Source organism: Mustelus asterias, chromosome 7, assembly GCF_964213995.1.
Source record: "Mustelus asterias chromosome 7, sMusAst1.hap1.1, whole genome shotgun sequence".
NCBI lineage: Eukaryota > Metazoa > Chordata > Chondrichthyes > Carcharhiniformes > Triakidae > Mustelus > Mustelus asterias.
Genome location: NC_135807.1, coordinates 4054126 through 4066633, shown reverse-complemented (window position 1 = coordinate 4066633; position 12508 = coordinate 4054126). Strand labels below are relative to the sequence as shown.

The following is a 12508-nucleotide window of genomic DNA, read 5'->3' as shown; positions in this document are numbered from 1 at the left end:
CCTCCCTAAACCTCTCCCCCTCTGAAACACGCTTGGCTCCTTTTAAGACACTTCTCAAAACCTGTCTCTCTGACCAAGCTTTAAGTGGCTTGGTAACAAATTTTGTTTGCTAACCCACAATTGAGGTGCTTGGAGAGGTCAATGGCGCTATATAAATGCAAGTTGTAGTTTTTGATTGATCTTTCAAAGGAACAGTGTTGACCTGATTACCAGAGCCAGGTAGCACCACAGTCCATCCTGTTTCCAACAAGATCCATCCTGTGTTTTCCTGTGTTTCAGTCAGGCGCTGTCCTGTAGTTCGATCAGGCACTGTCCTGTGTTTATCCTGCGTTTCAGTCAGTCTCCGTCTTGTGTTTCAGTCAGACTCTGTCCTGTGTTTTCCTGTGTTTCAGTCAGGCTCTGTCCTGTGTTTTCCTGTGTTTCAGTCAGGCTCTGTCCTGTGTTTTCCTGTGTTTCAGTCAGGCTCTGTCCTGTGTTTTCCTGTGTTTCAGTCAGGCTCTGTCCTGTGTTTTCCTGTGTTTCAGTCAGGCTCTGTCCTGTGTTTTCCTGTGTTTCAGTCAGGCTCTGTCCTGTGTTTTCCTGTGTTTCAGTCAGGCTCTGTCCTGTGTTTTCCTGTGTTTCAGTCAGGCTCTGTCCTGTGTTTTCCTGTGTTTCAGTCAGGCTCTGTCCTGTGTTTTCCTGTGTTTCAGTCAGGCTCTGTCCCGTGTTTTCCTGTGTTTCAGTCAGACTCTGTCCTGTGTTTTTCGGTGTTTCAGTCAGGCTCTGCCCTGTGTTTTCCTGTGTTTCAGTCAGGCTCTGTCCCGTGTTTCAGTCAGGCTCTGTCCCGTGTTTCAGTCAGGCTCTGTCCCGTGTTTCAGTCAGGCTCTGTCCCGTGTTTCAGTCAGGCTCTGCCCTGTGTTTCAGTCAGGCTCTGTCCCGTGTTTCAGTCAGGCTCTGTCCCGTGTTTCAGTCAGGCTCTGCCCTGTGTTTCAGTCAGGCTCTGCCCCGTGTTTCAGTCAGGCTCTGCCCCGTGTTTCAGTCAGGCTCTGCCCCGTGTTTCAGTCAGGCTCTGCCCTGTGTTTTCCTGTGTTTCAGTCAGGCTCTGTCCCGTGTTTTCCTGTGTTTCAGTCAGGCTCTGCCCTGTGTTTCAGTCAGGCTCTGCCCTGTGTTTTCCTGTGTTTCAGTCAGGCTCTGTCCCGTGTTTTCCTGTGTTTCAGTCAGGCTCTGTCCCGTGTTTCAGTCAGGCTCTGCCCTGTGTTTTCCGGTGTTTCAGTCAGGCTCTGCCCTGTGTTTTCCGGTGTTTCAGTCAGGCTCTGCCCTGTGTTTCAGTCAGGCTCTGCCCTGTGTTTTCCTGTGTTTCAGTCAGGCTCTGTCCCGTGTTTTCCTGTGTTTCAGTCAGGCTCTGTCCCGTGTTTCAGTCAGGCTCTGCCCTGTGTTTTCCGGTGTTTCAGTCAGGCTCTGCCCCGTGTTTCAGTCAGGCTCTGCCCTGTGTTTTCCGGTGTTTCAGTCAGGCTCTGCCCTGTGTTTTCCGGTGTTTCAGTCAGGCTCTGCCCCGTGTTTCAGTCAGGCTCTGCCCTGTGTTTTCCGGTGTTTTCCAGGAGCTGGTCTTGCTGCTGTTACAGTTTGACGCCGACGCCGCTATCATTAATGGAGACGGTGAAACACCGAGAGCTGTCACTCAGGACGAGGAAATCCGAGGCATGCTGCAAGGTAAACACAAAGAAAGCCTTGCATTTATATAGCGCCTTTCATGATCTCGGGACATCCTGCCTGCGAAGCACGTTTTGAACTGTAGTCTCCGTTCTAACAAAGGAAAAGCAGCATCTACTCTGTGCACAGCAAGATCCCACTAATAACAATGTGATGATGCCCAGACAATCTGGTCTTCTGATAAGGGATAAATATTGGCCAGGGCACCAGGGCTTCCTCCCTCGCTCATCACCCCGCCCCCCTCCCCCCCCCCCCCCCCCCCCCCCCCCCCCCCCCCCCCAAGAGGGGTGGGCTCTGCGATGATGAGCCCGGCACGATTATGGGAACCTCGTTTCTCAAAACATTCTGAGCTTCAGACGTAAATAAAGGCCTTATGCAGAATTAGACAGCCCTGTCACAGTGAGGGCGGGGCTGGAAAATGCGGCGAGCCACCCAAAACTTCATTGACTTTGGCAGGACTGGAAGATCCCGTTAGTGGGAGAGTTGCGCCCTTTCTCTTGCCGGCTTCGTACACCCAGCCCCGCTGCTCCCCAGGGCAGTGCAGTGAATGTATGGGAGATATCTCTGCTGAAGTTGTTTTTGATTTTGATTTGATGTATTATTGTCACATGTGTTAGTATACAATGAAAAATATTGTTTCTTGCGCGCTATACAGACGAAGCATACTGTTCATAGATAAGGAAAGAAGAGGGTGCAGAATGTAGTGTTACAGTCATAGCCAGGGTGTAGAGAAAGATCAACTTAATGCGAGGTAATTTCATCCAATGCGGCCCTCAATTCCTCTGCAGATCATGTGTGGGTAAGGATGGGATTGAAGGAGAATTTGGGACTCTGCTATGCTTTGCGTGGAGTCGTATCTGACCTGTTTCTGTTCTAGAAACCCAAAGTCTTTCTTTTTACAAAAACAGCTGCTGAAATGACACAAGAGAGAAAGTTGGAGGAGCTGCTATTGGCCGCTGCGCGGGAGGGAGATGTAGCAGAGTTAACCGCTTTGGTAAGTGTTGTCAGATTAATCTGCCCATCATCAGCAGGGGCAGTTCGAATGTTTAATGGTTTGTCTTCTTTCCAGTTCGGGAATCCGGGACAGTTCGAAGAAAAGAGAATCTCACAGCAGGGAGAGGAGGCCATTTGGCCCATCATGCCTGGGCTTTCTGAAAGTGCTATCCAATTAGCCCCCGGATGGAAGCAAGTTACTGCGGATGCTGGAATCTGAAACCAAAAGAAAATAACGCTGGAAAATCTCAGCCGGTCTGGCAGCATCTCCTTTTCTAAGGAGAGAAAAAGGTTTTGAGTCCAGATGGCCCTTTGTCAAAGCTGGAGCTTTGCTCTGCAGACATTTGACAAAGGGTCACCTGGACTCGAAACGTCAGCTCTTTTCTCTCCTTACAGATGCTGCCAGACCTGCTGAGATTTTCCAGCGTTTTGGATCCAGTTGTTGTGGGAAATTACCACCGGAGTCAGACTGGAGGTTCAACAATACAGCTTTATTTCAGACACGAAGCTTCAGGGAGAAAGCACTGGTACTCCGCAGTACTTGGCAGCTACCTTCTCAATCATACAATAGCAGTCGATCATTTTTATACCTTTCAGCCAATGGATAGCCCGGACATTAGCCGTTTAACACATCGTTATAGTTGAGTAGACAGATCACGGTGATCGAAAGTTAACATATCGTTGCAATCAGACAGGTACAGACATGGGTATTTAACATCGCATTGTTCATAGAATGGATACATTTCCTCTATCAATGACTGGTTTTGGTCTATACATACAGTGATTGGTTTTTGCTGCATTTATGTATTTGTGTTCCCATCTATGGCTGATCTTGTTATCAGACCTTATTGTCCTGGGTCTGTCCTTATCTTTAAAGTGCCTCAAGCTCTGACTGGCTTCCTGCAGCTTTTGGTTCCTGCATGTTTAACTTTAAATAACTGTCTGTGCTGCATGTTTTAATCTTAAGTAGCTGTCTGTGCTAAAAGTCAGTGTCTGCTTAATGTCTCTTTCCAGGCAACCATTTTATGATTTTCCCCACCTCACAGTTAGCCCCAATCCTCGCTGCTCTTTACAGTCCTCCACATTTTCCCCTTCAAGCATTTATCCCATTCCCTTGTGAAATTTAAAGGTTTATTTGTTAGTGTCACAAGTAGGCTTACATTAACACTGCAATGAAGTTACAGTGAAAATCCCCCAGTCACCACACTCCGGGCGCCTGTTCGGACACACTGAGGGAGAATTTAGCACGGCCAATCCACCTAACCAGCACGTCTTTCAGACTGTGGGAGGAAACCGGAGCACCCGGAGGAAACCCATGCAGACACAGGCAGGCTCCACACAGACAGACAGACTATCCACTGTGCTGCCGTGCTTCCAAACAGCCCCTTCCAGATCACAACAACCCGCTGCGTAAAATAAATTCTCTTCATTTCCCCTCTTTTTCTTTTGCCAATTCTGTTATCTTTGAGTCCTCTGGTTCCCGTTCCTGCCAGTGACAGGACTTTCTCCTCAGGCTGTGTTTATTTGTCTCAACACCAGAGGGAGCACTTCTTGTACATCCTCAGCCGTGCTGCCTGCTATCAGTGCTGCCCCTTTATCATTGCAGGTTTTTGTTAACTAGTCCACCTATCATTTAGCAATCATTCTCTCTGTACAACACTTGCTTCCGATGATTTAATAATTGCTAACGATATATAGTCAGGAGATTTCAGTAAACAAGATTCTCAGCTCCCAATGCCGAGTATCGATTGTAATATTTAGTTTAAGGACACTTTTTTTTGGTTTAAGAAAATCAATCGAAATAAATTGCAGTAGCACAGTGGTTAACACTGCTGCCTCACAGCGCCAGGGGCCCGGGTTCAATTCCCGACTTTGGGTCACTGTCTATGTGGAGTTTGCACGTTCTCCCCGTGTCTGCGTGGGTTTCCTCCGGGTGCTCCGGTTTCCCCCCACAGTCCAAAGATGTGTAGGTTAAGTGGATTGGCTGTGCTAAATTGCCCCTTCGTGTCCAAAGGTGTGCAGGTTAGGTGGATTGGCCATGCTAAATTGCCCCTTCGTGTCCAAAGATGTGTAGGTTAGGTGGATTGGCCATGTTAAATTGCCCCTTAGTGTCCAAAGATGTGTAGGGTAGGTGGATTGGCCATGCTAAATGCGTGGGGTGACAAGGATAAGGCGGGGGAGATGCTATTTCGGAGAGTCGGTGTAGATGCAATGGGCCAAATGGCCTCTTTCTGCACTATCGGGATTCTATGAAAGTCTTCTGACTGAGATATTTAAGGAAATAAAAATCATGACTCGATATGAGACTGGAAAATATGACCTGGAGATTAAGAGTCTCATTATCTCCCAAACTGGTTTCCCGGGCTGGCTATCCATTATTGGCCAAGACTTTGTGCTGAAATCTCTGCAGTGGCCTTGACCCTACAACCTTCTGGGTCAGAGTGCTACTCACTGAGCCATGGCTGTCACCGTCGATTCGCTTTTGGGTGAGCTGTCGGTATTCCGGAAACCAGGAGTTTTGATTGCCGCTAATGTGACTGTAATTTAATTATTTTCAGCTGAACAAGTCGAATCCAACGAACGTGAACTGTGTGGACAAGTTGGGAAATACACCACTGCACTGTGCAGCATACCGGGGCCAGAGGCTCAGTGCTATAAAGCTTCTAAAGTGTGGTGCTGACCCCAGCATCAAGAATAACAACAGTAAGTAATGGCTGAAAATGAGGAACATGAGGAGGAGGAGGCCATTTGGCCCTCTGAACCTGCCCCACCATTCAACAAGATCATGACTAATCATCCCTCTTCCCACACTCTTCTCCATATCCCTTAATCCTCTTCGTACCAACAATCTATCGATTTCTGCCTTGAACACACTCAGTGACTCTGCTTCCACAGGCCTCTGGGTAGAGAATTCCAAAGATTCGCCACCCTCGGAGTGAAGAAATTCCTCCTCATCTCAGTCTCAAAGAACAAAGAACAATACAGCACAGGAACAGGCCCTTCGGCCCTCCAAGCCCGCGCCGCTCCCTGGTCCAAACTAGACCATTCTTTTGTATCCCTCCATTCCCACTCCGTTCATATGGCTGTCTAGATAAGTCTTAAACGTTCCCAGTGTGTCCGCCTCCACCACCTTGCCTGGCAGCGCATTCCAGGCCCCCACCACCCTCTGTGTAAAATATGTCCGTCTGATATCTGTGTTAAACCTCCCCCCCTTCACCTTGAACCTATGACCCCTCGTGAATGTCACCACCGACCTGGGGAAAAGCTTCCCACCGTTCACCCTATCTATGCCTTTCATAATTTTATACACCTCTATTAAGTCTCCCCTCATCCTCCGTCTTTCCAGGGAGAACAACCCCAGTTTACCCAATCTCTCCTCATAACTAAGCCCCTCCATACCAGGTAACATCCTGGTAAACCTCCTCTGTACTCTCTCCAAAGCCTCCACGTCCTTCTGGTAGTGTGGCGACCAGAACTGGACGCAGTATTCCAGATGCGGCCGAACCAACGTTCTATACATCTGCAACATCAGACCCCAACTTTTATACTCTATGCCCCGTCCTATAAAGGCAAGCATGCCATATGCCTTCTTCACCACCTTCTCCACCTGTGACGTCACTTTCAAGGATCTGTGGACTTGCACACCCAGGTCCCTCTGCGTATCTACACCCTTTATGGTTCTGCCATTTATCATATAGCTCCTCCCTACATTATTTCTACCAAAATGCATCACTTCGCATTGATCAGGATTGAACTCCATCTGCCATTTCTTTGCCCAAATTTCCAGCCTATCTATATCCTTCTGTAGCCTCTGACAATGTTCCTCACTATCTGCAAGTCCTGCCAATTTTGTGTCGTCCGCAAACTTACTGATCATCCCAGTTACACCTTCTTCCAGATCATTTATATAAATCACAAACAGCAGAGGTCCCAATACAGAGCCCTGCGGAACACCACTAGTCACAGGCCTCCAGCCGGAAAAAGACCCTTCCACTACCACCCTCTGTCTTCTGTGACCAAGCCAGTTCTCCACCCATCTAGCCACCTCCCCCTTTATCCCATGAGATCCAACCTTTTTCACCAGCCTACCATGAGGGACTTTGTCAAACACTTTACTAAAGTCCATATAGACTACATCCACGGCCCTTCCCTCGTCAACCATTTTGGTCACTTCTTCAAAAAACTCCACCAGGTTAGTGAGGCATGACCTCCCTCTCACAAAACCATGCTGACTATCGTTAATGAGTTTATTCCTTTCTAAATGCGCATACATCCTATCTCTAAGAATCTTCTCCAACAACTTCCCCACCACGGACGTCAAGCTCACCGGCCTATAATTACCCGGGTTATCCTGCCTACCCTTCTTAAATAACGGGACCACATTAGCTATCCTCCAATCCTCTGGGACCTCACCTGCGTCCAGTGACGAGACAAAGATTTGCGTCAGAAGCCCAGCGATTTCATCTCTCGTCTCCCTGAGCAGCCTTGGATAGATTCCATCAGGCCCTGGGGATTTGTCAGTCTTTAAATTCTCTAACAAACCTAACACTTCCTCCTTTGTAATGGAGATTTTCTCCAACGGTTCAACACTCCCCTCCGAGACACTCCCAGTCAACACATCCCTCTCCTTTGTGAATACCGACGCAAAGTATTCATTTAGGATCTTTCAAATGGCCGACTCCTAATCCCGAGACTGCGAACCCCCATGGTCTACATTTCTCCAGCTAGGGAAAAAATTCACAGCATTTCCATCAGTGATGGGTAACCTAGGCTAGTGAGTGGCCCTCCTTCATCTCAAAGGGTTGTGAATGTAGCCCAATCCATCACACAAACCAGCCTCCCATCCATTGACTCTGTCTACACTTCCCGCTGCCTCGGAAAAGCAGCCAGCATAATTAAGGACTCCACGCACCCCGGACATTCTCTCTTCCACCTTTCGTCGGGAAAAAGATGCAAAAGTCTGAGGTCACGTACCAACCGACACAAGAACAGCTTCTTCACTGCTGCTGTTAGACTTACCACATATTAAGTTGATCTTTCTCTACACCCGAGCTATGACTGTCACACTACATTCTGCACTCTCTCCTTTCCTTCTCTATGAACGGTATGCTTTGTATAGTGTGCAAGAAACAATATTTTTCACTGTATACTAATAATAAATCAAATTAAATCAAAATCAGTGGGCCACAAGATTGAAATCGGGTTTGTTCACTCTCCGTGACACCATGAATCAGATTAAATACATTTAATACACACTGAATGTTCCATAACCAGTTATAGAAAATGCTTCATCATTTTGATATTAATGGAACTGTCATCAACTTCAAATGGTAAAAACGAAAGGAATATTGAAGCTTTGGACACAGAGGGAGCGCACGGCTCTCACAGTCAGTGTTGTGAGCAATCAGCACCCACCTCACTTCACTCACCCTCGCTTTACGTGCAAATCGCTTCAGTCAGACCGGGAGGAAAAAAATACATGGACGGGAATCAGCGGAATGTGGTGACGCCGCGCCTGGGGCAACGGTCGCTTCTCGGCCTTTTGGCTAAGATCAAGTGTAGTATGGTCGGCAGCCCATGGTCGGCCGCACTTGGTTGAGGTCATTAGGTTACACTGAAGCTTCATATGTTTCATATGAAGCAATTTTTTAAAGCGGCATCTCGGCCTTTTGGCTAAGATGCAAATGAGCTCAAGTCTTGGAGGAGGTATTGCTTTCCCTTCTCCAATCAGCTTGGCTCATGTAGATCGGGCCCAGGACAGGGTGGTTTGGTCGCTCGCCCTGTCTTGTCAGCCTGGATCGGAAATGTCTCAACTTGTTGAGACTCTGAATTGGATTTGATTTGATTGAATTAGAAAAGTTTTTTAAAAAACTGTCAACAAAATGTCTCGTGGGGCCGCACTCGGAAGCCAGATAGGCCGCATGTGACCCCCAGGCAGCAGATTGGCCCCCCGCTGATCAAGACACTGTCCAGCACCTTGAAGGATTTTATAAGTTTTAATGAGATCATATGTGACAGTTCCAAACTGGAGGGAATGTTAGTCCAGTCTCTCCTCGTAACCCCCGCCCTACCCCGGACACCAGCCGAGTGAACACTCATTACAACTCTCTCTGTTCAATTTTAGCATCAAAATAATGATGTTTGCAGATAAAACACACTTAGAAATTAATTGATAATGTCCGATTTTAATTGTGACTGGTACTTGGTGAGTCAACGTAAGAAGCTTACATTTCACGTCAGTTTGTGCCTTTGTTACAACCTGGAATGATTTGCCTGATGAAGCTGTCATTTTTAAAAAAGAAATTGTAGCAATTTACAGCGCGGGAGGCCACTCAGCCCATTATCTTCATACTGGCCGATCCGGTCTACTCCCGTTTTCCAGCTCTTGATCTGAAGCCCTATAGGCTGCGGCATCTCGAGAGCTGTCCAGATGTGATGAAGGGTTTCTGTTTCTCAACATCCTTTCAGACAGTGAGTTCCAGACCCCCCCCCCCCCCCAAAGAGCACCAGTGGATGGAAATAATTACTCCTCAAAGCCCTCGAATCCTTCTACCAATCACATGAACTCTATGTATCCTTGTTACTGATGTCGTTATTAACAACAATAGATCCTTTCCTATCCGTTCTCTCTGGATTCCTCAGAATTAAATCTCCCCTCAGCCTCCTCCGTTCTAAAGGAAACTCCCCCCAGCCTGTTCAGTTTTCCCCCCTCACTAACATTCTCCTGTCCCGACAGCATCCTGTATAAATCTCCCCTGCACCCTCTCCACTCTGTCCACATCCTTCCTGTAACATGGGAAGCAGAAACGGTGCACTGTTGTGGTCGAACTAGTGTTTTACACACTTCCAGTACAACCTCCCTACTCCTATACTCTGGGCCTCGGCTAATGAAGGAATGCACCCCGTATGTCTTCTTAACCACCTGTCCAGCTACCTTCACGGATTTGGACACCTGCACTCCAAAATCCCGCTACTTTATTTATTTATTAGTAACAAGTAAGGCTTACATTAACACTGCAATGAAGTTACTGTGAAATTCCCCTCGTCGCCACACTCCGGCGTCTGTTCGAGTCAATGTACCTAACCAGAACGTCTTTCAGACTGAGAGAGGAAACCGGAGCACCCGGAGGAAACCCACGCAGACACAGGGAGAACGTGCAAACTTCACACAGACAGTGACCCAGCCGGGAATCGAACCCGGGTCCCTGGCGCTGTGAGGCAGCAGCGCTAACCACTGTGTCACCCTTACTTCTGCACATATTTCAGTATTTTTAAAATCCTTTATTTCATTCATTCGTGGGACATGGGCGTCGCTGGCTGGGCCAGCATTTATTGCCCATCCCTAGTTGCCCGAGGACAGTTGAGAGTCAACCACATTGCTGTGGCTCTGGAGTCACATGTTGGCCAGACCAGGTAAGGACGGCAGATTTCCTTCCCTACTTTCTGTGCATTCCCTTTGCCCCGTTTGACCTCCCTAAATGCATCAGCTGACACATCTCAGGATTGAGTCCCTTTGCCAATGTCCCGCCCAACCACATACCTTCCTGCAGTTTGTAGCTTTATCTCATTATCGAGCATATTGCTTATGCATCATCTGCAAACTTCTTAACCTGCCCCATAAATGTGTCTAATTATTGATGCGTGCCATAAAAAAATCAAGGGGCCCAGTAGTGAGTCCTACAGAACCGCACTGGAAGTAGCCTCGCAGTCACACAGGCAACACTGGACTCTGTCTGGCTGCCTCATTATCCAGGGCTGGCATTTGATTTCTCCCAGTGAGCTGTCCCTCTATGGCACCGTAGCAACAGAGTTATCACCTCAGCAAATTGTTCCAAATCTAAACTCACCATCCACTTCCCCTCAGTCCCGCTGATCTGGGACAGGACGTTGCATAGTTCCTGCTGCGGGTTGCATTTATTTCACAAGTTCTTGGTTACGAAAAGGATTATTTCCCCATAGAATCTTACAGCAAGAAAAGAGGCCACTCAGCCCAGCGATAGAGAACTGTACGAACCTCCTCCCACCCTCCTGCAACTCACCCCATCAACACTTACTGCTGTTCCTTTCTCCCCTGTGTGTTCATCCACATTCCCCTTAAATACACCAATGCCATTCACCTCGGGGTGGGAGTTCCACATTCTCACCGTTCTCTGGGTGACAGAGATTCTCCTGATTCCCCATTGGAGTTAATGAACTTACTTCTCCAGCCATTTGGATTCCATGTCCCCGCATCCATACACACGCGCACACATGCAGACATACATGCATGCACGCGTGAATACGACACCAGCACATGCACACACACACGTGCACACATACACAGACGCGCGCACTCTCAGTCGCGCACTCGCTCGCGCACTCTCGCACCAACACATGCACTCACAGACACACACACCCTCGTTCTAATTGAAGTGCCAGTGGTCTATCGCTCCTAATTGTTTCTGTGTTTTCTTTCATAGACCAAGTGCCACTTGATTTGGCTCGCGGTACAGAAATCAAACTCGTCCTCGGTGCAAAATCCAGCAAGGTTTGTCTGTCTCTCCTGCAAATCCTTCCAAAGCAACTGTTTTTTGCTGTCAGTGTGAGTTCAGTGTGAGCTCAGTGTCATTCCTGGAAAACTCCCTTTGGAAGCTTACTTCTCCAGCCATGTTTCCATGCTGTCAACCTCTATGATTCTACAGAAGGATGTGGAAAAGATTGAAAGGGTGCAGAGGCGATTTACAAGGACGTTGCCTGGATTGAGTGGCATGCCTTATGAGGATAGGCTGAGGGAGCTCGGTCTTTTCTCCTTGGAGAGACGTAGGATGAGAGGAGACCTAATAGAGGTGTATAAGATGTCGAGAGGCATAGATCAGGTGGACTCTTAGAGGCTTTTTCCCAGGGTGGAAATGGCTGCTACGAGAGGACACAGGTTTAAGGTGCTGGGGGGTAGGTACAGGGGAGATGTTAGGGGGAAGTTTTTCACACAGAGGATGGTGGGCGAGTGGAATCGGCTGCCGTCAGTGGTGGTGGTGGAGGCAAACTCAATAGGGTCTTTTAAGAGATCCTGGATGAGTACATGGGACTTAATAGGATGGAGGGTTATAGGTAGGACTAGAAGGTAGGGATATGTAGGGATATGTTCAGCACAACTTGTGGGGCCGAAGGGCCTGTTTTGTGCTGTAGTTTTTCTATGTTTCTATGTTTCTAAAAGCTCATTTCCAAGGTTACGATCACTGCAAACTTTTCAATATCTTTGTCACTCAGTGACCAGTTTGTAAAGTGGAAACCGAACCATTTGCTCTCAGTCTGATTGTTATAAAGGGGAAGTTGATCCCCCCTCTGAGAGCTAACACATAACCACTCAAAGAGGAATACCTCACTTCATAATCTGTTAAAGTGTGTGTGGGAAATAGTACGATCGGCTCTTTAGCAGCTTTTAGTGATTAAATCAAAGTAACTCCCCGAGACACTCTCTGTAAAAGCAACAAGTAAAACTTTATTTATCTAACTAACAGTGAACAGGTTAACTAAACTATTAACAAACCCAATAAAACACAATTCTAATGGAATGCTGTTTAGATAAATATAATTCCCACTTATTAACAAAAAAATAGAATTTTTAGTCACTCTCTAAATTACAACCAGGTTTGATCTTCCGGAATCTTCTGTCTTCTTTCTTCTTTTGATTTCTTCTGTCTGGAATCTCTGTTTTCTTTTGGTACCTTTACTATTCAGATGAGGTTTTCTTTTAAGACATAAATGAAACTGTGAGCTAAAAGCTATCCGCTGTGGCAGAGCGCAGTTGCTGTGCCTCTCTGGAGCTGCGAGCTGTCTCTCTCTAAAG

General features: G+C 47.4%; 1 protein-coding gene and 1 pseudogene across 2 annotated transcripts in view; both read left to right on the top strand.

The window, feature by feature from the left end:
• The window catches only part of osbpl1a (oxysterol binding protein-like 1A), a 314225-nt gene that overhangs the window by 38554 nt on the left and 263163 nt on the right, over positions 1-12508 (top strand). For both annotated transcript variants that reach the window (XM_078215603.1, XM_078215604.1), the window contains 4 exons: positions 1578-1689; positions 2598-2683; positions 5241-5385; positions 11142-11209. In XM_078215603.1, coding sequence (XP_078071729.1) covers positions 1578-1689; positions 2598-2683; positions 5241-5385; positions 11142-11209 — 411 coding nt within the window. The remainder of the gene's footprint in view (positions 1-1577; positions 1690-2597; positions 2684-5240; positions 5386-11141; positions 11210-12508) is intronic.
• Positions 8209-8422, top strand: LOC144496243 (U2 spliceosomal RNA; annotated as a pseudogene).